General features: G+C 42.5%; 1 protein-coding gene across 1 annotated transcript in view; it reads left to right on the top strand.

Annotated features, from left to right (window-relative positions):
* The window catches only part of Ttc17 (tetratricopeptide repeat domain 17), a 104,810-nt gene that overhangs the window by 44,122 nt on the left and 36,511 nt on the right, over window positions 1–24,177 (top strand). The window contains exons 16-17 of the mRNA XM_051144204.1: window positions 1,400–1,586; window positions 15,368–15,538. Of these exons, the coding sequence (XP_051000161.1) occupies window positions 1,400–1,586; window positions 15,368–15,538 (358 nt within the window). The remainder of the gene's footprint in view (window positions 1–1,399; window positions 1,587–15,367; window positions 15,539–24,177) is intronic.

The raw sequence follows: 24,177 nt of genomic DNA, 5'->3' as shown, positions 1-24,177 counted from the left end.
ATGTATAGCTACATTTAGTTTGTGAAGCACTGTCAGTGAATCAGGATGAGTATATGGAAAATATACCTTAACCAACATTCCCTCCCCAGCTGTTAGCATTTGCAAATACTGACCAGGAATTCTATGCAAGTATTTCATAGTGATCCTTAAAGCTGAACTACATTTAAAAAAACTGTTACTATATAGTTTTAAAGCCATTATTTTAAATTATATTTAAATGGTTGTATCGTCTGTGGAGTCTCATGCCAGGACTTACTCTTTAGGTGGCTAACAGTCTTAAAAATTATTGTCAATAATGGTTCCTACCAGAGCCTTTTCTGTGTTCCAGGTAATTATCATAGCACTGAAATTAATAAGTCAATGAAATAGTAAATATTTTGATAGTTGTGGTACCTTCCCCAGCCAAACAGTCCATCAAAAAGTTTGGGCCAGTACATAAGCAAGAGCTACAAATTTTCATTGTACTTATATCTTCACCTTAATTGTACACTTCGCTTTCTTTCCTTCACTAGAATTTTTTTTTAACTAGCTCTAACAACCATCCAAGCATTTAACATATAACAGTTGATTTTATCAGCAGAATAGCCTTAGGAGATAGACTTTCCTCTTGATAAATGAGTTAAATACACATAGGGACTTAAAGGCATCAGAACTAACCAGCTTTGATTTGAACTCAGGGCCACTGACCATGGAGCCCGTGCTCTTAGCAATGCTGTATTACCTCTGAACTAACAGACATAAAACTATTTCTAATGCAACTTCATTGTTTTAACATTTCTTAGTCTTTTAATAAAAATATTTGGTTTTCTAAAATGATCTCACTATGATAGGTGAAACTGGCCTCACAGCTCATGATGGTCCTCTGCCTGTCAAGTACTGGGATCACAGGCGTGCATTAAACATCCCAGTTTAGAAACATGAACTAATTCTAGATTAAGTAAAGGAGCTCTTAAAAATGCACTTTACATATGTACATGTTCATCATATGAACATTGCAAGGGCAGAGTTAGTGTGGGGGGTAGAAGCTACAATGTATCCATAGTGCTTGCTTTGTGGATAGAGTTGGGAACCTCTGGGATACTGGAAACTTTCTAATTGTTTTATATATTGAGTTGAGTAGCACTTTCAAGGATATATTCATATGTAATAATTCATTGAGTTCAAAACTTAAAAGTAGTTACAACTTTTGGTGTTTTTTTTTTTTTAATATTTATAAAAAGGTATACTTCCATATATTGTACAGTGTAGAACTGGCTGTTATGAATAAAATGAACAAGTTAGCAGTGACCTTTACCAAACAACCTAAGGAGCTCAAAGAAATATAATGAAAAGGTTTTCTGCTTCTCAAAAGACAGCAGTTCATTTGCATTCCCCTGATGTCTTCTCCTCTGCTCTGCAGCCCCTGACCTTTTTGAGCCTGGGAAATGCTTACCTTGCTCTGAAGAATGTCAGCGGGGCACTTGAAGCCTTCAGACGGGCCTTGCAGCTAACGACTGAGTGCCCCGAGTGTGAGAGCAGCCTGAAGCTGATCCGCTGCATGCAGTTTTACCCTCTTCTGTACAACACCACCTCTTCCGTGTGTAGTGGTAAGCGCCTGCTGAATGCCAGAAACAGTAGGAGCTCAACCAGTGTTGCTGTCATCATTGAAAGAACACAAAGACGGTTTTAAGAACATCCTCCAGGGTTTTAGGAAGCTAAATCTAGCTGTGTAGCAAATAAGTTCATCCATTAATTCCTGGAGATGCCTTAGTTAATGCTTAATTAATTTCCAGAACCGTAGTTGAGAATTCATGACTGAAGTATGCAGTAGTATTGCATTTCCCACAGAGATCGTGGATTTTCTCTCCCCTAAGTTTCTGTTTAACCATGACTGCCTTCATGGTAAAGGAAATCCATGAAGTCAGTATGTGTCCTGAGCACAGTTATACGTATCTACATACTTAGCCCTGAAAACAGCTCCTTGCCTTCCCAAGTGCTGCTTCAGCTTACTGTACCATTACAATCGTTAACTGGTGGTGCGTCACAGGCGCCGTTTCTCTTCAATGTCTCTGCCTCAGGAGAACTAGTATGAAACCTTTCTGAAAGTCACATGAACTCTAGTAACCCTCGCTGTAAGGGAAAGATGATCGATTTCACACAGTTTCCATGCATGTGGATCTTCAGCACCTAACTAATGCAACAGTTTCCACACCACTGACTATACTCATTATAGTGTGATGCTTATGAAGAGGGCATTCTTGTTCCTTCAGTATTAGAGGCGGCTATAGACTCTGGGCCATCCCCATATACAACATTAGAGGGCTCCATACAGAGAGACTAGTCAAAGGCTTGGGAAGCAATAGACAATATGCCAGCAGATATGATTGTAGTAGAAACGGAAGGGTAAGAGCTTCATGTTTATTTTGTGGCAGATTGTTTTAATAATTTGGGCTTTCTTCCAAAAGAAAGCTAGTTGGAAGGTTTTGAACAGGATAAAATGATTGAATTTACATTTTAACAGGATTCTTCGGCTAAGAATAGACTATGGTGGGGTGAGAGTAGAGGCAAGAAGACCAGTTAGGGTGATACTTTCAAAGTATCCATGAAGCAGGCTGGGAGATGGCTCAGACAGTAACTGCTTGCTGCATAAGCAAGGCCCTGAGTTTCGAGTCCTAGCACCCATATAAAAGCCAGGTGAGGTGGTACATATCTTGAACCCTGGTACTAGTGGGGCTTTGGTGGTGGGGGAAGGGTAGTTGGACCATAGATAGCTGGATCCTAGGGTTCACTGACTAGCCAACCTAGTAATCAGTATGCTATGTGTTCAGTGAGAGACCCTTTCTCAAAACATAAGATGGAGGGATTAGAGGACGTCTCCCATTGTTGACTTCTATTTTCCACTTGTACATACATGACAAGCACGAGGGCACACACACACAAACACACACACACTCACATGCAGACACATGCATGCACACTCACATATACACAAACACACACACGCACACAAGCCATAATATTGGCTTCAGTCAGACACATGGGAGAAAAGAAGGTGAGAGGTGACCATGTTTAGGATAAAACAGAACTTTCCTAAAAACAGATTGTGGAGAATGCCATAGAGAGAGCAAGGAAGTCAGCTCCTGAACAGCCGGTGCAGCCTAAAGGACGACAGAGGTTTAGGAATGAGCAGACTGAGGAGGAAAGCCGTGGTTTTATACAGACTACACTTGTGCTGCCTCTGGAACTGTCAAGTAGAGATGTGACAGTTGGCTACATGAATATCATCCTGCTCGGTGAAGGACAGGCCAAATAAAAACTATGATTGTGAGCCGTGTATGCACATGGTTGTTGTTTGCGTGTGTGTGTGTTTGTTTTTGCATCATGAGCTTGGCTGGAAATGTCTGAGGAACTAATATAGAATGGAGAATGGATCAACAATTAATTAATAGGGCATTTTAGCCTACGTTTAGAGGCTGGAAAGAGACAGGAGAACTGTAGTAAAAAAAAAAAAAAAGTAGACAGTAAGATAGGAAAAAGTGCAAACAAGTGTTTATCCACAAGTCAGAAGTGTTTAAAAGAGCAAACAAGAGGATCATTGGTTCACCCAGTAGGTACCTCCTGAGATACTGACTTAGGTGAAGGCAGAATACGTCCTGCACTGGAGGTTGTTGGTAATCTTTTAAAACCTTGTATGAAATGGGGTTCGAAGGAGATGAGGAAATAGAAATGGCAAGCTTTACCGGAGTGTAGAAAAGTGGGGTGTAGTTGGAAGAGACCGAGAGATTGAGGATGTTTGAGTTTTGTTTTTTTTTTTTTTTTAATGTTTATAAAAATAGAATATGTTGCAGCACATTTGCCTAAGAATAATCTAACAAAGGGGAAGAAATGAAAGGTGCAGAAAAGAGCTCACTGTATTTCAAAATATAAAGTTCTCTAGAAGGAGTGGAAGGAGTAGGAAGGAGAGCAGGAAGGTTAAGGGACCCAAGACACAGAGGCAGGAGTTGTCTCTAGATGGGAGCAGGGACAGTATACAAGTGAGCACCCAAGTGTGCCAAGGACTGAGTGCTAGAACTGTTGGTTGTTTTTCAGCAAAATAACTAAGGGGGCGGGGGGAATCTCAGCAAGAGTGAACTACTGCCAAAGCAGGGTGAAAAGGAGCCAAGAGTGGTAGAGATTCTGTGAGGGAAGAAGGGCTGAAAACTTCAGCATGTGTGAATTGACTAGAGAGTTTTCTGACTTTGCTAAGTACATAGATGTCCATGTCACTCATCAAAAAGGAAGCTCTAAGGAGAAATGGCCCGGGCATTGGTATCATGCTGGAATAACATGCTTACTGGAGGCCATGTTTATTTAGTGTCTCGGGTTCTCTCAAAGAAAAGAGTGCAGGGTGGTAAAGAAAATGACAAGGACGGAGTCCCCAAAATGCTAATATTTAAAAAGCAGATGCACTGAGAGTGAGAAAATCAAAGTATCATGATAGCAAAGAAAGTACTGCAGTTCCAAGGAACAGAGTTTGAAAAGGAAAGCTCAGCAGCAGTGTAACCTGTATTGGTTCCCACCAAGCAGCGGTCCCCATTGGGGGTGCTGTCCCTGTCTCCATAGCGACATATGGTTAGAGACTACTAAATGGGGTCTCCATCACAGCCCCTCCTTCTGCACCTTATGTATATGAGGTTTCTATCACAGCCCCTCTTTCTGCACCATATGTAATATGAAAGCCATCATTAGTTAGAAAGTTGTGTTTGTAGTTGGGCTCCACTCTGCATCGGGAATAAAGGACCAAGTGATTGTACAGAGCTACCGCAAGAAGCAAGATGAGCAGGAGGGTGCACAGGTCTGCATCCTCTGGCTCCTGAAACTCTGAGCAAGTGCCCCTGCCCCTGATGCTCCTGCCTTCTACGTCTGTGACTCCTTTGTTAACTTAGGCAACTTCCCTGGGTTTGACTCATTTAAAATCTTCAGTTTTCATTCTCCCTGGGTATTTCTGGAGACAACCAAGCGTGTGTGATGGTGTGTTTGGTAGCTTGCTTTCTATTGGTGAGATAAGAAACATAACTAAAAGCAACCTGGGAAGGAACATGCTTTTTCCTCTCACGTGTCCTGATCACGGTTCCTGACAGAGGGAAGTCAGGGCAGGAACTCAAGGCAAGGACCCGGAGGCATGAGCTGAAGCAGAGCCCACCAAGGCGTTTTGCTTACTGGCTTCCTCTTTCCGCCCACAGCAACGTTAAGCACAAAAATGTCGTACAGACTTGCCCAAAGGCAATCTGATGGAGGTGTGTCCTCAGTAGGGCTTACCCCATTCCAGATAACTTAAGCTTGTGACAACACTGACAAAAAGGAAAAAAAAAAATCTAACCAGGACATAAAGCTTGGCTCTAACAGAGTGACATTTACACACACCTTCCCCTTTCAGGAAGATTGCTGACAGAATACATACACCACACATACACACACAGCTCCTATCCTTCACTGGTAGAGAGCTCTGACATTTTTTAAAGTGACCTGATGCTTTTGGGTTTTAGATTTTTTGTTTGTTGGTTGGTCGGTTGGTTTTGGTGGTGGTGGTGGTGGTGGTGGTGGTGGTGGTGGTGGTGGTGGTGGTGGTGGGTGTGTGGGTGGGTGGGTGGGGGTGTGTGTGTTTGAGACAGGGTTTCTCTGTGAAGCCTTGGCTGTCCTGGAAGTCTGTAGACCAGGTTGGCCTCAAACTCACAGAGATCCACCTGCCTCTGCCTCCTGAGTTCTGAGATTAAAAGCCTGTGCCACCACCACCCAGCTGGTGATGCTCTTGGAATATTAAAGAGAAACTTAAATGAATCCCAGTTTGGAGGCATTTTTAAAATTGAGTGCCATGTATTTAAACCCAGCCTTGATCATTGGCTTATGTCTACTGATTTCCATGGTCTAATGGGAATAAACCATTGAATCTGTTAGGTGAGATTTTCAAATACAGATGACAAAGGAATATGTCCTATGGGGTGACCCTGTCTGTGTGGTTTGGATGTTTGTCTCTTTTTGTCCGTAAGTGCTGATACTTAGCCCCAGTGCACCCTGATTAGGACAGCAGTTAACAGAGTGGAGATAAGATGCTGCAAACTGAGTAAAGATGCTCATTGGCTGTTGGTACCCAAGTAGGTAGACATGCCCAATCCAAAGGCTATCTATCCTCATGTCCAAATACAAAATCTGCATCATGCCCCTGAAAATGAGATCTGCAGTAAAGGAGGTGGAGAACTTTGTGGCTGAAATCTACAAAGCTGTGCTCTATTTTATTATAGGAGACTTGAATGGATTTATAAACCTTACTTGACAGAGAGGTGACCTAGTGGTAAAGACACATGCTGTCAAACCTGATGACCTGAGTTTGATTACCAGGACCTATATGGTGGAAGAAAAAAAACAATAGAATCTCCAAAGTTGTCCTGACCTTCACATGTGCTCTATGCAAACACACATACACACACACACACAAACACACACACAAACACACACACAAAATGCAATTAAAACTTAATTCTATTAAACTTTGGTTTAAATATACTCACTATGCACAGCAATGAGAATTCCTGGTGCTTACGTCTGTGTCCTATGTGGAATCACTAGACCCAAGCCTGAGCAGTTATAGAATTACTGAGTCTCAGGTTCTTGCTCGAAGATGCTGTCCTTACAATTTACTAAACCCAAGAAATTCAATACTATTTACTGAACTCAAGAAAGTAAAGCACAGTTAGCATTTGAGGTACTACCAGTCTTGGCCTTGCGTCATATCCTCACACTAGGAGAAAGGGCAAGCCTACTGCTCCCAGCAGATACTTCTGGTGGCAGGACCCTTCCCCTGCTCATATCTCTGTGCTTCCTTCCATTCAAATGTGGGAAACGGATAGCGTGTATTTTCCTTTCCTCAGTGTCAGCTGGTGACCTATAACATGAAGCAGGAGACAAGACAGAGCTGTAAGCAGCTAGGGAAACTGAGCCGTTCTGCTGTCTGTGCATTAAGAATTGAATGAAGCCAACTCATTGCAAGATTGAGCCAATCAGAGCTGTCCTGAATTTAAGGTCACTGACCACTTATGAACTTTCCATCAGGTACAAAGGAAACTCCATTTTCCAAAATTCTGGTGGTTAGACAAAAGGCAGCCTTCCTCAGGAGCTTGTGAATCTGCTTCCCCTCTATCAATAGGAGCCATTTCACTTATCAGAGGCAGGGCAAGGGGCTGTCTGAAGTGTATTAGCATGCTGGCCTCTTGGTTCCCTCGGTATCACAATTACCTGTTACATATTTCAGAGTCCATGCTGGCAGCCTGTCTCTTCTTAGCTCTTCTCACCTCTCCCATCTAACATGAACTTCCTCCCACTCAGAAACATCTCTGCTCCCAGCTTCTCATCCTCCTTATAACCCTGCTGTTTCAGCTACATTCTCCCTTGGTCTCTCTTTTGTCTTTATCCCCCACCCTCCCACCCCCCAACACTCTCTCTCCCTCTCTCTCTCTCTCTCTCTCTCTCTCTCTCTCTCTCTCTCTCTCTCTCTCTCTCTCTCTCTCTCTCTCTCTCTCCTTCTGCTTCTCCCACGGCTAGGCCCAGTCTGCTCACCTCTTCAGGCTATTTTCTTTTTATCTCTGCTCTGGACTCTTCCAGATGCCTCTGGCTGTTCTTTCACTTATAGCTACAATTAAAAACCTCCCCCTTAATCCTACCATGGAGCAGTCACGTCAGCTTATACACTCTCATGCCTGCTTTTTATAAAGCTTAGAAACAGAACCAAATTCTGTCATATAATACATTGTATGGTCTGCTTTCTTTAGCGTGTGTGTGCACATGCACATGTCCACTCCACATTCCGAGATTTGTGTATTTGCTCATGTTTTCAATAACTCCACAATCTTACATCCTCACCCCACAAACCAACTCCTCCAGCTTTGAAGGCCCTGTGATTTATATGATCCCCTATTTTGTTTGGTTTGGTTTGGTATTGCAGTTTTCTGAGACAAGGTCTCACTGTGTAGCCTGACTGGCTGTTCCAGGCCAGCATCCATTGCTTTGTAGACCAGTCTGGGCTTTGAGCTCACAGAGATCTGCCTGCTTGTCTTTCCCAAGTGTTGAGATTAAAAGTGTGCACAACTGTATCTGGCTCCTGGTCCGCTAATTACAAGTGCTATTGTAACCAGTCATTGTGGCATGGCATGATTCTCCAAGCTTCTTGAGAGCAGGAGCCAAGCCTTTTCCCTTCGTGGCCATCACGTCCTCTCTTCCTCCTGTGTCTAGGATACTTACTTAAGTGATGTAGTAGCTGATGATACTTGGGTCTGAATAGTCAGAATGCCCGTGTAAAACAATGGTAAGAAGTAATTAAGGTAAAGTAATAGGTAAGATCCCTATTTACCCAGAGTGCTGTATAGAAACCACAAATAGGAACATGTATCAGTCCATGTAGAGCTTTTAAAGTCTGCGGCTCCTGCTTTGGGAGGAAAATAGAAAAAAAAAAAAAAAAAGAATAGTCTTGCCCATGATGAGCTGATATTCTCTCAATCTGCTCCCATTGCTTTTAATATACATTGCAAACAAATTTCTCTTGATTCAGATTCAGTATTAGTATCTATGAATAAATCTGGAATTCTGAGGAATTCAGCTGAATAATATCCTAGCTTGAAGAAAAATTCCCCAACTTAAAGTATGCCATATTTAAATTAAATTAAAAATAATAATGGCTATGGGTAGTGGTTAGCTTTTCCCATATAGTTTCTGGATGGAAGATCTTCTCATAGTGAACTTTCCTAAGATTCTAATGAGTGACTGCTATTAACTAGAGATATGATCTGGCCATTCACAGTTCTGAAGGCAGAGCTTGAATTTTATCACTGAAGTAGTTTCTAACAGCTATGTTGTGATTCTGTCTCTATTGACACTAACTTTACCTCCTTGCTTGGTCTTTAAAGAAAGGCCATGTGACAGGAACAAGAGGCCAAACCTACAGCCAGTTCTTTGTTTTCTGCTCTACAATAGAGATCAATTCAACCCCAAATGGACAAACAGTCCCCCTCACCTTGGGATAGAATTCAACTCCAGAATGTGTAATATGATAGATATACACACAGAGAGACACGCACACACTTGCACTTGCATGCGCGTGCACACAGAGAGAGAGAGAGAGAGAGAGATTGAGAGAGGGAATAAGGTGCTTCAATTCTTTCTTTCTTTTCTACTCTGTTCTGACAGTTCTTTTTTTCTTTCTTTTCTACTCTGTTCTGACTCAATCACCTCACCAGGAGGGAATCCCAGAGTACACTCGTGATTTCCAATTTCAAGTGTCAAAGATAGCTTCTTTCTCTCTGACGGTGCACTTTTAAGGCCAGTCAGTATATAACCATTACTTTAAAGTTCCTGCAAAGAATTTCATTGGGCAGTAAGTGCTGAATAAGAGCTCTAAGGAAGCATTCCTGCTGATAAAATCGTTTCTTTGTTTCCCTCACACAGAAGACAGCATAGGGCAAAGGCGGCATCTTCACCAGTCCTTAGCAAGCACTCCATGCTCTCCCCAATTCAAGGTGTCCTGAGTTCTTACCTGGTCTCATTAGTGTTGTTTCCTGAGTCTCTGCACAGAAGGGCAGTAGCTTATCTCTTCATTCCAAATAAAGAAACTTAACAAAAATAGATTGTTGACTTGTCAAAGTGTGTGTGCTAAGGCTTCGACAAAGGCAAACTTTGATTTTTCTGGCATGGATTTCTAGAAAGTGAGGGTATCCACAGGGCTGTCACTTGTCACCTCTCCTGACACAAAGGCATCTGTTGCCAGTAAAGAGTCTTCCTTTCTCTGGCAGCCTGCCCATTAACTCTAGTACTATAGCCTGGAGGCCACCGTAGTTAATACTTCTTGACAAGAATGATGAAAAAACTGAAAGCTGTATTTTTGTTCAGGAAGTGATTTATTATGTTACTTCTAAAAGATTGTTTACAAAGGGAATAAATATGAGACAATGATATAACTTGTTTTTAAAACATTCATGAGATGTTTCTGTGTTACCTATTTATAAAACAAAACTTAGTTGTAAAAGTGTATAATTTTGAGTAGAAAGGTAAGAGGAAAAGACCCAAAAACTATTGAAAGTAACTCCTCTCTGTTAAAGGATAATGGACCTGCATTTTCCCCTCAGGTAGCTTATGTTTAACTGAACCTCGCAGGATACTTTCTATAAGGTAACTTATCTCACAGCCTGAAGAAAGGAGATTAGCTGTCCAGTGTAACCTACGCTGTTAGAGCAAGACCCTAGAAATATTCCATCATTGACAAAGTCCACTTTTCCATGGTCAACTTTTCCTTCAAATTCTAGCTCCCATTACAAATCAGTTCAACTATTGTGTCTTGAGAATTCACTATACACTTGAAAGCAGTGCTCTTGTTTGGGAGGGGAACAGGTGTTAGGATTTGTGTGAAGCTCTGATGGTTATCAGTAATCTTGAGGGTGGTGCTGGCATGCACTGAGCTAAGTGTAGGCTGAGCTTCCTTCATGTGGTGTCCATCCTTAGGGTTTGTGTTGCAAAGTGATGCTCTCACTCTTACAGTGTCCCTCGGAGACTATAGGGCTATTGTGAGGCTAACTGGTAACACATGCCATGAGGCTCAGAAATACGGAGCAGTTTTAGCTGAATTGTTTGCTGGTTTTCCTCAAAGTCTGGTAAGAGCTCTTCATTCAGCACCTATACATACACACACACACACACACACACACACACACATATATACACACACACAAGTTAGGCCTGTACCTCAGTGACTTCTAGTAGTCAGTGGGTTATACTAAGATTCTGCAATGGCCAAAGCTAAAAGACCTTGTTTTAAAGACCAATCATTCCAGGAGTGCTTCTTGTTCCTTTGTGACTTTTCAAGGAGACAATACTTTTTTTTTTTAAACATTTGACAAATGGACAAATTATTTATTTCAGTAGGCTGTGGCAGGTATGCTTGCCTTTTTAAAAAATATTTTATTAATTTATTCATATTACATCTCAATTGTTATCCCATCCCTTGTATCCTCCCATTCTTCCCTCCTTCCCACTTTCCCCCTACTCCCCTCCCCTATGACTGTGCCTGAGGGGGACTTCCTCCCCCTTTAAATGCTCATAGAGTATCAAGTCACTTCTTGGTACCCTGCTGTCCTTCCTCTGAGTGCCACCAGGCCTCCTCAAGGGAAAATACTTAATAGCAACAGCTTATCCTATACTCGCTATGGTCTCTCTTTACATTCAATTCACAACAAACAGGTAAAGCCATGCTATTTTTAAGCTCAGTTTACAGATGAGGGCACTGATGCAAAAAGATACTGAAAGTAACCCCCTGGTTTTTGTTTGTTTGTTTGCTTGCTTGCTTGTTTGCTTGTTCTTCAGGGTTTCTCTGTGTAGCCTTGGCTGTCCTGGACTCACTTTGTAGAACAGGCTGGCCTCGAACACACAGAGATCCTCCTGCCTCTGCCTCCCTGCATGCTAGGATTACAGGTGTGCCCCTCCACGTCTGACTAACCCCCTCCTCTTTAATACCAGCACTTCTAAAGACAGAATTTGCACCCAGGAAATCTATTTCCACACTGTGTTCCTGACCATGATCATGCCACGAGAACTGAGCCATCTTCTCCATGAAATCAGCTGTAGTCACTTGGCTGACAGTTCCAGAGTCTTGCTCCATAGTCTGGCTGGCCTCATTCTTGATGTTTATGCCTCACCGTCCTGGTGCAGGCTTATGTGTGTGAATACCACACTGCCTCCAATGTACCTTAGCATGTACAGGGTAGCTCCTGTTAGGAAATGGAAAGTAGTCTTCTAGGAACTTGGTGAACAGAATTAATGAGAAGAAAAGAGGTTTGCCTAACTTTAGAAATGACAGGACCGCTTGAGAACTTAATTTACTTTGAAATATTACCCACAAAATCAGTTGCGCCTTTTTCCCTCAAATGGCTTACACTTTGACAACAAGCATTTACTAGTTCTCTTTTCCACAGCACCCTCCTAAGCTATGTCACTGTATAACCCCAGTGTGCAGCAGGCACACCGTACGGAGGAAAGGTGTTGCATTGCAGAAGCTCCCACCACAGTTCTGGAACTAGAAGTGCCTTCCTTGGAGTTTCCTGCCTAGCTGGGACTGCTTTACAGTCTGCAACTTCTAAGAAAATGGAGTGAGAATTGAATTAGATGGAAATGCTTTGTAAGCAATCCCAAAGCACTATGCATAGAAGAATGCTGTCTTTCACCTGGGACCTTGTTAGCTAAAGCATCTCAGCTAAATCATGAGGTTTCTTTTCATGAATTACAGCATACATTTCAAGGTCGGTCTAAGCCATAGAGTGTTTTCATTTTTACCTTAGCACAAAGTAAATGCTGTGTACAGAAGACGCTGTTATTACTTCCTCTGTATGTATGTCTGTCTATCTGTCTCACTGTGTAATTCATGTTGGCCTCAAATTCAGCATCGTCCTGCTTCAGCGTGCCCATCTTTTTGGGGTGTTTCTTTGTGGTGCTGCATCCAATACTTTCTTATCTTTAATAAGAACATAATCTACCAGACAATTAAGTAGTGTTTTTCAAGGTTTGTCAGTTTTCCTCTGAGTTGGAACAGAAGTGTACTGTAGTCTAGAGAACACAGATTTTAGTCTTTCTAAAGTGTTTCATTAACACTCCCCAGATCACCCCCAGATGACTGGAAATGTGGTTTTAAAGTTAACCAACTTAACTTGCCAGTAGCCCAGCTACTTAGACAAATCACAGTTAACTCAAGTCCTTTCTGTCTCTTAACTACTGACATAAGAAAGGTAGCATTAATAGTTCATCTTTTTTAAGATTTAGTTTTTAACTATGTGTGCGTTGTGTCTGTGTGTGGGTATTAAAAGCAGAGTGCCTAAGTAAAAGCTGGTACCTAAGGAAACTAGAGGCCTTAGATCCCCCTGAAGTTGGAGTTACAGGTGGTTGTGAGCCACCCGACATGAACTCAGGTCCTCTGCAAGGTGAGTAGGTGCTCCTAACCACAGGCCATCTCGCCATCCCCGGCCATTCTTAATACTTAAAGCATTTGCTTTTCACTGGGCTGTTCTGATGCTTCTGTGCTGCTAAGAAATGCCTTATACAAAATAACTTCCTGTTCTTCCTGCTCCTCTTCTGCTGCCCTCTGAGAGATACCGGCCTGGGCCTGTGATTTAGACGGCAAGACATTCTTCATCTTCACAGATGTTGCTTCCCAGAAGTGTCTAGGTTTGAGGCTATTCAGGAAGACCAATTTTAGCTTTGAGGTCTTTTGAAGATCAGACCTTACAGGTGCTACTGAGATATTCTTCATTGCAGATACTTTAAATGATGAAATATGTTTTACAGTAGGAAGGGAAGGAGAAGAGAAGCAAGGTGATGTGATAGCTTTAGAAAACTGAATCAGCCTTTGCTTTGATAATATTACGGTTTATACAGCCTGAGTCAAGATATAAAATGTGTTTAGTCATATTCTTATCATCAATATTTCCTTTCTGCTTTTAATAGCCATGCTTACTTATATCCAAATCAAGAATAGTCTCTGGGAAGTATGAATCAGTCGGGTGTGGAGACTGGTGCATATTGCATTTCATTTCAGTATTGCTATGCTTAGGACTCTGTACATAACTGTTCACACCAGATGGTGAAAACAGGCAGATACAAATTGGTATCCTCTGTCCTTCAAGAGTGGAGTGAAGAGAAAGTCTGCGGTTTCCACTGTTCATGCTCCCTTCCTATTGGCCTTCCATGGACACACACACACACACACACACACACACACACACACACAAACACACACACTTTGTCTGCCAGGTTGTGCTTCAGTGACCTCCTACGCACAAGGAGAATTCCTGTTCCTTTGACTCCAGCATACTTTTTTCTTTGCCTACAAACTGCCTTACATCTTCTCTGTTAGAAGGACTTCTAAGTAGAGGATGATAGGTCTGGTCCAAATTCCAGATTTGCCACTTAGCTTAGTTTGAACTATTATTATTTTCACTAAGAATCAGTCTCCCTGGGTCTAAAACGAAGACACTGAACAGTTTTTATAAGGGCTAATTGGAAGGATAAAAAAATACCAAGTGTTCCATAAATACTGGCATGTTTCCTTGCAGTTCCCTCTTTCTGTAGGCTTGTTGGATTGCTTCAAAATTGAAGCTATGGCTCCTCAAAGTGTTGTCTTGGAAGGACTGACTTGGCACACCATGCCGCCTCAGCATTGTTTGTCTTCTATTTGCTGTCTTCCCAAGCTGCTTGTAAGTTGCTTGAAAGGTGAAACTCTTGAAACTGAATCCTTGGCTTTGGCCATAATGCCATATGATTTACATATTCTTTTTTAAAATTATGTATACAGTTCACTGCCTGTATGACAGAAGATGGCATTAGATCACACTATAGATGGTTATGAGACACCCTGTGGTTGCTGGGAATTGAACTCAGGACATCTGGAAGAGCAGTCAGTGCTCTTAACCTCTGAGCCATCTCTCCAGATTTACATTTTCTTATGTAAATTTACATATTCTTAACCAAATGGTTGTTTCTAATAAGAATCTGTGGCCTTCCAGTGACTACATCTTCAGTGACCATGTACAGAAGGGATGATAAAAGACACCCATTCAATAACAAGAGCATCTGGAATAAACAGTGGCAATGAAGAGGTATCATAGGCTGGTTATTCCACATCAGACATACATACTGTGGCACAGAAAACCGTCAGGGAGTTTTTCCTGTTAACAGACATTGCTGATAGGAACAAGTCCTTTAGCTCAACAGCACAACCGTAGTGAAATCATTCCCACTGTGTGAGTCAAGCAGGTAGCTAGCAATGCCAGAATCTCATTCAGGATTTGTCATTTTGTTCTTAGAACTTTACCCACAGAGCCAGAACGAGTTATCTAAAAGAAAAGCAGGTACCCAATCACATTGTGGGCTTGCTGTGGGATTGCTGCCACTCTCCTCTAATCCTTAGGTGTTTAGCACCTATAACTCTTCAAATGATCCCTCACCTTTCAGTGTGTCTCATTTTGAGCTACATGAAAGAATAGTATATTTCTCTATAATTCATTATTCTCAGATATATGCAGGCTCTACATCTCTCACTTTTTATATTATTCTTAGCTTTGAGGAAGAATTTTACAAGGATGGATAAAACAAGATCTTGAAGCTTGATCTTTGTCACCTGCCAGCTTTTCACCAAAATCTTTAATTCTTACAATAGCATAGCAGCCAAAACTTGAATTTCAGTGCAAAATCTCGAGTCACGTGTATACTCCTATGTACTGATTTTTGCATTATCACCTTTTGCTCTTGAGGTTTTGGGACCTTACATTATGAGGCAACTTGAGAGATGTTTCTAATGTGTGTATCTGTGTCTCTTGTCATTGAGGTCATTGTCATGAGAAAACCCTGGACAACAGCCATGACAAACAGAAATATTTTGACAACCCACAGTCACTGGATGCTGCTGAAGAAGAGCCCTCTGAACGAGGAGCAGAGGAGGACCCTGGGCATTCTGTTGAGAACTCAGGGAGGGACTCCGATGCCCTTAGACTTGAAAGTAAGTTGATTTGACGTGAGCTGTGCTTCTGTGGGAAAATCAATTCCCAAACACCAGGCGTATGCTCTTCCCTCTTCTCAGGAGTTTGTTTGCTTCTTGTAACAGCCACTCATATAGAGTCAGGAAGGTGACCATCAAACAGTGAGGCAGGGGACATTGTAGTGGGAGAGGGCTCTTCATACTTTTTATCCACTTTAATCCTCTTATGCTAGAGCAGACCACGCTCGTGCGTGTACAGTCTTCCTTCTCAATGTTCTCACTCCATGGAGTGAGTCACTAGCGAAAGGAAAGTCTTTATAGCTTCTAGAATCTTTGCTCTTGACCCTGGCCTGCTTTCACTTTCCTCACTTTCACTGGCCTCTCTCAGGCCAGGCTTGTAAGGCTCCTTATCTTTCACACAGACTGATAGTGACCTCTGCAAATATTTTGCTTTAAATGGGCAAATCCTGGGCTGGGCATATAGCTCAGTTTTGATCCTTGACTCTATGCTGTGTCCTGCCCTTGCTCTTCTGTCCTGCCCTTGCAATGCCTCCCTAGTGATTCCCAGGCTATGCTTGAGCTAAGGCTTCCCCACAGCTCCAGTCTGATCTTGTAGGCTCCTTATCTTGATTTACAGGTGCTTTATTCTAATGAGTCTACTGTCGAACTTGACTTGACTTTGGTCTATTTCCCATATCCTGTTCTGTGACTGCAGCTCCATTCACCCAAGTCCCAGTTTATTTCCTCAGTTTCTTCTTGTTTTTGTTTTGTTTTGTTTTGTTTTGTTTAACACATTTTTATTGAAAAATAAAATAATTCATATTACATCTCATTTTCCATCCCATCCCATGCATCCTCCCATTCCTCCCTCCCTCCCACTTTCACCCCAATCCCCCTTCCCTATGACTGTGACTGAGGGGGACCTCCTCCCCCTGAATATGGTGCTAAGATATCAAGTCTCTTCTTGGTAGTCCGTTATCCTTCCTCCGAGTGCCATTGGGCCTCCCCAACAAAGGGACATGGCCAAATATGGGGCACCAGAGATCCTGTGAAAGTCAGTCCCCAGTCTCCACTTAACTGTGGAGAATGTTCTGTCCCTTGGTTAGATCTGGGTAGGGGTTTGATGATGATTGCACGTTTTGTCCTTGGTTGGTGCCATTGATCAAGCAGAACCCCTGGGCTCAGATCCCCCCATCATAATGTTCCTCTTGTAGGTTTCTAGGACCCTCTGGATCCACCTACTTCCCTATCCCCTATATTTTTCTCACCTAGAGTCTCAATAGGATGTCCTCACCTCTATCCCACTTTCCTGGTAGGTACAGACTTTCATGGGACCTGCCCCTTGTACCTCAGTTTCTTAAGACCTGTTAAAGCTCTCATTTCTTCCTCTACTCTCTCTCTGCTACTGACTCAGGCTATCTTCACTCTGCCTTTCCTCTTAATCTGCTTTCCTAACCATAGCCTTTGATCTTGTGTATACAACTATCTCTGTGTGAGCATATATATAGAATTATATGAGGGAGCATTGTGTGCACATGCCTTTGCGTGTACAGGAAACAGACAGAAAGAGAGCAAGATAATTCACAGAATTAAAGCAGAAGTTTCAAAGCAGAAGCAGCCATTGTTACTGATTTTTGATGTGTCCAAAGAGTTGTTTCTGAAATGCAGTTCTGATCAGGTAAGTTTCCTAACAAATTTCTCAGTAGCTCTCTATTATGTATCATGAGAATCTAAATTAATGTGTGTTGTGAGACACTTTGGCCCCCATCCTCTTGGCAACTGTATCATTTGGCAGGAAGTACAATATCCCATTCCCCTCTCAGGCCAGGCTTTTGAGACTCCATAGCTTTCACACTGACTGATAAAGACCTCTGCAAAAGCTTTGCTGTAAATGGACAAATCCTGGGCTGGGCATGCAGCTCAGTTGGTAGTGGTGGCCTAAAATACACAGAGTCCTGGCTTTGTTCCCAAGCACTGCATACCCTGGGCATGGAGCTTCACATATCAGCTACATAGGGAGTTGAAGGCCAGCCTGGAGAGATGATGCTGTCTACAGAGGGAGGGTGGGAGGGAGGGAGATAGAGCCTGTACATTTCCAATGTTACCTTCTCTGAGAAGCATTCACAAAGGTTTCCAAACATAAGGAACTCCATCTGTTATCTTGTTCCTCCATTTTATAGAACACATTACATTTATTGTAAATAGTTTGTGTGCCTTGGCTCCCATCAGATTATGAGCTTTTACCAAAAGCTTTTGGGTTGTTTTAAGATTTACTTATTCTTGGGCTGGAGAGATGGCTCATCCATTAAAGGCTAGGCTCACAACCAAAAATATAAGATTTACTTATTTGTGTGTGTGTGTGTGTGTGTGTGTGTGTGTGTGAGAGAGAGAGAGAGAGAGAGAGAGAGAGAGAGAGATACATGTTGTGCCTGCATCCTGCATGTGTGTTTGTGCACCATATACATGTGGTGCCTGTAGAAGCCAGAAGAAGGCATTAGAATCCCCAGGACTGGAGTTACAGAGGCTTGTGAGCTGCCATGTGGGTGCTGGAGAACAAACCCAGATCTTCTAGAAGAGCAGTCAGTGTTCTTAGCTGCTAAACCATCTCCCTAGCTGCTAATTTTTTTTTTTTTTTACTTATTGTTTCATGTATGTAAGTGTTTTGCCTGTGTGTATGTATGAGTATCACATGCTTGCCTGGTGCCCTGGAGGCCAGAAGAAGACTTTGGATTCCCTGAAACTTGAATTACATATGATTGTGGGCCACGTGGGTGCTGGGAACGTAACCTAGGTCCTCTGGAAAAGCATCAAGTGTTCTTAACATTTGATATAACTCTCCAGCCCGTTGTTGTTGTTGTTGTTGTTGTTGTTGTTGTTGTTGTTTTTCCTGAGATAGATCTTACTGTGTGGTCCTTATATTCCTTGAACTCTCCCTCTCTCTATGTAGATCAGCTGGACTTGAGCTTATACAGACTCCGCTCTCTGCTTCCCAAGTGCTGGAATTAAATACATGCCCCACAATCCCAGGCATAGTTTATTTTTATTATGTTTAATTATCTGTGTGTGTGGCGGGGGGTGGGGGGGGGGACACATAAATGCAGAAGAAGCTGATAGATCCTCCAGAGCTGGAGTAACAGGTGGCTGTGATCTACTTGGTATAGGTACTAGGAACTGAACTGAGACTCCCTGCTTGCACAAGCACTCTCAACCAACAGGCCTTCTCTTCAACACACAGATTATAAACATTTTGAATACCAAGCCCTATCAAATCTTCTATTTATTGACTAAGGACGGTATTTGCATTTTGTGGATTGAATTAAAATATTTGCCAAGTAGGGTTGGTAGGATGGCTGCTGCCAAAGCTGATGGTCTAGTTTGATCCCCAGAACCTACATGATGCAAGGAGACTACTGACCCCCACAAGTTACCATTTCACTTCGAAACGCATGTCCATATGTGTGCACATGTACCAAATAAATAAATAAAATGTTTAAATCCTAGTACAAATCTCTTCTCCTGTTGTTAAATATTTAACAGCTCATGGGTAGGAGAAGCAGGTCAGTCCTGGGGGAGAGCACCACTGCTGTAAATGATGGTGTCGTTTCTGCCCACTAGGACCTGCACCCTTAGAGATTTAAAAAAAAAAAAAAAAAACAAATGACCAGCTCTATTAGAAAGTACCAGAATTTAAGGAAAATACTACTGTAAGAAAAATAAACCTTTACCAACTCAAAAGAATCTATTCTTAAGCTGGACAGTCAGTTTGCTCATTTACGATGACTCTCCTATGGTACCCAGCAGTCTCGTGTCTTTGTTGGCACCAGCACACCCACACAGTTCCATGAATGTCCCACGGTTGCTTGGACTGCAAGTCATCAGAAACGACACTGAGTCATGCTGAGGGGTATTTGACCTATTTATAGACATAGTCCCTATTCTAGTTACAATTCCGTAGTAGCCGAAATGTTTATGACTACCATGTTAGTCATTACTTTTCTCTCTCAATTCAAAATAAAACCCAGCCACAATTTTAGCCCATCTTCCTTTTGTATAGCACATCATTGCCCGAGACAGTGCTCACCTAACATTTCTATATCTTCAATTTCATGTTCCGATGTGGTCCTAGTGAGCCCCCATACTTAGGATGAGCCATAGTAACCCTGACTAGGACAGGGCATTTCTTGGGCCCTGTCAGCATGATGCAGACCTCTTCAGGCACATTCCTTTTTCCTCTGCTGACTCTACTCACAGAGCGAGGTGTGAGCGCTTGCAGCACTCACTTTTCTTGGCCATGTGTCAATAATCAGTTCTTTTGCTTATCATCTATGAACCAATGACATGTCCACAAGAGGACAAGTTCAGTTCACGTGTTCACTCCAGGAGGCTGCCTCTCTCATGATTGTCAGTTATAACAAGTCCTGCTTTTTACCATAAAGAGTGTGCCTTCTTAGACACAGCCAGTTATAGACATTAAAGACATTTTGATAAGTCTGTTTTGGGGAAAAAAAATTTAAGAAACACAAATAGTTAAGTCCTCTCCGATGACCATTTACTGTGATGGTAATTCCTACCTTTTGGTGGTATTTTATAATTTACATAGTATTATGCATAATGTACTGATTAATTAAATATATATTATTAAACCCACCTTATAGATGATCCAATTAAGGCTCAGGGAAAAGTTCAGTAGCTCCCTCAGATTGTCAGTGGGTGGCAAATCTAAAATTCATATTCAGCCTCCTGATGCGTGGGGTCTCATTATTAGTGAGCTTCAGAAATAGAGGTTTGATGGGTGACAACATTATTTTTAGTTGATAAGATAATTTTAATGAGTAGAATATTTTACTAAAAGAAGTACAAAAATTATCTCCAAATACAGGTCAGTCTTGGTCAAAAAAGTACATTCGGCTACTTACATACCAACATATCCTTCTCTGTAGACAAAAGAAAATGCTTTAGTCGTGTATCTTTTTTTTTTTTAAGATTTCACTTTGGCAAGAGAGTGAAAACTACACCATTGTTACATTTTCAGATTACGGCTTAGTGCTTGTTTCCCTGGTCCACCGTCCCTTGCTGGCAGCCATCACTGGAGAAGGAAGACATTGTAGTCATAGACACTGATGTCATGACCTCACTCCACCACCTGCCGGGTGTTAGAACTTGAGCCTGACACACCTGTGAGTTGAAGGAGCCCTAGTATTGGTAGCAGTGTCACCTGAGGGAGATTCCCATTTGCTTTCCTGGACTGTCCTCTGAGTTGTTGCTCCTGTTGTACTGACTGCCATAGAAGGAGAAAGAGCACCACTGGTCTCATGTTGTTGTTTTTATTTTCTGCTAAACACACCATATTTCTCCCTACCTACCTTAGTGCGAGTGCTTTAGTCTAGGCCTTGCTCTCTGATTATCTATCGTCCTGATGTTTTATGCCAGTGTATGCGTGTGTGTGTGTGTGTGTGTGTGTGTGTGTGTGTGTGTGTGTGTGTTAGTCCCCAGCAGATTGCAGCTTTGCAACCTGACTTGCATAGTCAGATCACTGACATTTGAGGAGGACACTAGGGTACCAGACAGTATTACTTGGGGCCCTACATTGGGTTACATCCTAATTTGGAACCAAGTTTGTCTGTGTCATGTATGTGTTATCATTATTATTAATAAATATACAGGACTAGAGAGATAGCCCCACAGTTAAGAGTACTGGCTGCTCTCCCAGAGGACCCAGCCTCAATCCTAGCACCCACACATGGCAGTTCACAAGTGCCTATAAATCCAGTTCCAGAGGATCTGATATCCTCACACCAACACATATGAAATAAAAAATTAAGTAAAAAATTTTTTTAAAGTAAATATACTCAGCTGGTCTTTGCGGTGCTCACTTGTAATCCCAGGGCTTGAAAAGCTAACACAGAAAGAATCATGAGTTTGAAGTCACGTTAGGCTGTAGAACAAGCTCAAGGCCACTCTGGATGGCGTGGCATGATCCTCTCTTCAGACAGACCAGTTTGGTTTTGGTGCTCCACTGGCGAGTACTGCTCTGACCAGACCATAAAGGAAGTGTCTGAAGTCATTTAAATACTCACTGCCTTTAGGCTCTTTACTGTCCATGTATGTTTTGTGAATCTACTATACATCTTTCTGTCTTCTGCTTCTTAAAGCTCTCTCGGAGCCCCTCTTCCCGAGCTGTAACTGCTGAATCTTACCAAATGCAGTCACTGCCTTTAGTCCCACTCTCATGCTCTGTTCTCTTTCAGTAGCTGGTGCCCCTTGCAAGTCTGTGGCTGCCTTGGGCATCTGGATCTCCATCTCTCCCTGGATGAGCCATTTCATCTTTCACGGATTCAATACAAGATCCCCTTATGAGGCCCATGGTCTTGTTTTCGATCATTGTCATGCCCTCCTAGCTGGGAGATGGCTACCCCTGCCTACTCTGCTCTTCGAAGTCAGCTCACTGTACTCATTTCCTTCAACATCCTGTGGCTTCTACTCTCATCTCCATCCTTAGAATTGTCCCACTGCAATTGGTTGTCTTCCTAGCAAAGTATTTGTTCAGCTGATTGTTTTTGAGCAGTGAGTCTATCAGCTGCCATTCTCACCACTGTGTCACCCTCAGTTCCTCCGTCCCTCATTACATGTGCTTTGGGGACTTTCACCAAGTCTCCATCTATTAGCACAGTCCCCTTTGGAACTACTTAAACTAAGGCCCCAGGCTTAAACTTGAATTTCCATGTGTTTGTAGAACATTAAGAAATTGCGCTGAGCTTCTCTCATTGAACTTTGGGCCACATGTGATAATTTACATTCTCAGCACCTCCACTCTGTCATTCTTGACAGAATATATAACATGGCTGAAACTCAATGTGAACCCATGTGACCCCCACTGTGGGTACTTAAGTTTTCTTCCGCGTCACAATATTTATCCTTCATTTCCCAAGTGAAAATAGTGCCTGCTAAAGAAGATGAAGGAAAACTGGAGGCGTGGGTGTCAGCCTCTGTTTCAGTGTATATCACACCATCTGCCCCATGGGCTCCAAGCCCAGAGTCTACTCCTGCTGCTTGCTGGAGTGTTATTCAAAATCTGAGATTCCTCCACAATCCAGACCTGTCCCCACACGGAAGGTTGTATTGCCAGCTATAGAGGGCATCTGTACAGGACAGTGCTCGGCAGTATCTGCAGAGAAGTTCTCCCTTCATTCTCACCTGCTCTTTAAGGTCCATGGGCTGTGATACTCCAGCCCTCAGCACACTGCTATGCGCCAGCAGCAAATGCTGCAACAAGTTATCTGGTAAATGTGTTACATCCTAACTCTCCCTCGCCTTCCCCTCACTCCACTGTCTGCAAACAGTGTTCTGTTCTAATCCTCAGATTGGGAACTGACAGCCACCTCGTACAGAAGCCTACTAATTTTCATGAGACTTTAAAACCTTGAAGTCATAGTTAAACGTATCCTATTAATTCCTCCAAAGTTCTCTTTGCATCCCCACACCCAGCTTCCTTTGTCCTTTCTAGTTCCGTGTTCTGCCCTTTCTCGTCCCTCGCCTCCCACGCCTTCACCAGCCGGCTCACCATTCCTAGACCTGGGCTATCCTCCTCCTCCTCCTCTTCTCACATACTTCCCTGTCACTCTGCTTAAGGCACAAGAGGCTGGTTGTGTAAGAACCCCTCCTCCAGACTCCACCAGCGAGTCTTAAAGTCACCTCCAAATCACGCTGGCTCACTGCCTATCTATGAGCTTGGTTCTAATTAACTTGCAATTAGTAGTACTTTCACACATGTCTTCCTCGATCCTGCGTGCATATCTACTTTGGTCCACGAGTACAGGAGCCAGCACACATGTTCTTTTTAGAAAGTCCCCCCAGGCTGCTGCTTTGTCTAAATCCTCCTACAGAACCCTACCTTTCTTTGGGAAGCATTGTGTGATTGCATTCAGGTCACTTTTCTTATAAAAATTTTCAATTGTCTCAAATGTATATAGCTTTGTGTTTTGAAGTTTACTGTTGATTAGTTATATTTAATCTGTCAGGATCAAAATCCTTCATTTGCTTTTTGCTGCCATCAAAATTGCTTACGGCAGAGATAGACACAGAGATGGGAAAAGCTAAATAAATAAACACCAGCTTCCCTTGACCACAGCATACAGCCCATGTGTCAACCATCCCACCCGAGGAATAATATAAACTGTGTGTCTGGGGTTTTTCCCTAAGAACTGCTGCCACCGTGGCTCACCCTTTGGAATGGCTCACTGGATGCCTGAAGCAATTCCAAGGCCTTTCTTCACTTGAATACTGGCTTCCATTATCAAATGCATGCCCCACACTCTCTCTCTGAGAAGTTTAAATTATATAGTTGTTTAATGCTAAATGTGTCCATAGCCACATGACCGGAATAGGGAGAAGCAATGACCTTAAAAAATGTGTTCATAGACATTTTTGCAGGTAAACTACAAGGATGTTTTCACATAATAGCCATCACTGAAAGAAAGAAAGCATTCTAGGAACAGCCTGTGTTGTAGGTGGGGTTTTCATTGCTGTAATAAACACCAAGACCAAAAGCAACTAGCAGAGAACGGACTTATTTCACATTACGTTTCCATCCTGCAGGGAAGTCAAGGCAGGAACCTGGAGGCAGGAACTGAAGCAGAGGCCACAGAGAAGTGCTGCTTGCT

The sequence above is a fragment of the Acomys russatus genome, chromosome 4, assembly GCF_903995435.1.
Source record: "Acomys russatus chromosome 4, mAcoRus1.1, whole genome shotgun sequence".
In the NCBI taxonomy this organism is placed as follows: domain Eukaryota; kingdom Metazoa; phylum Chordata; class Mammalia; order Rodentia; family Muridae; genus Acomys; species Acomys russatus.
Note: the sequence above shows the minus strand (reverse complement) of the source record. Positions and strands in the feature narration are given on the sequence as shown.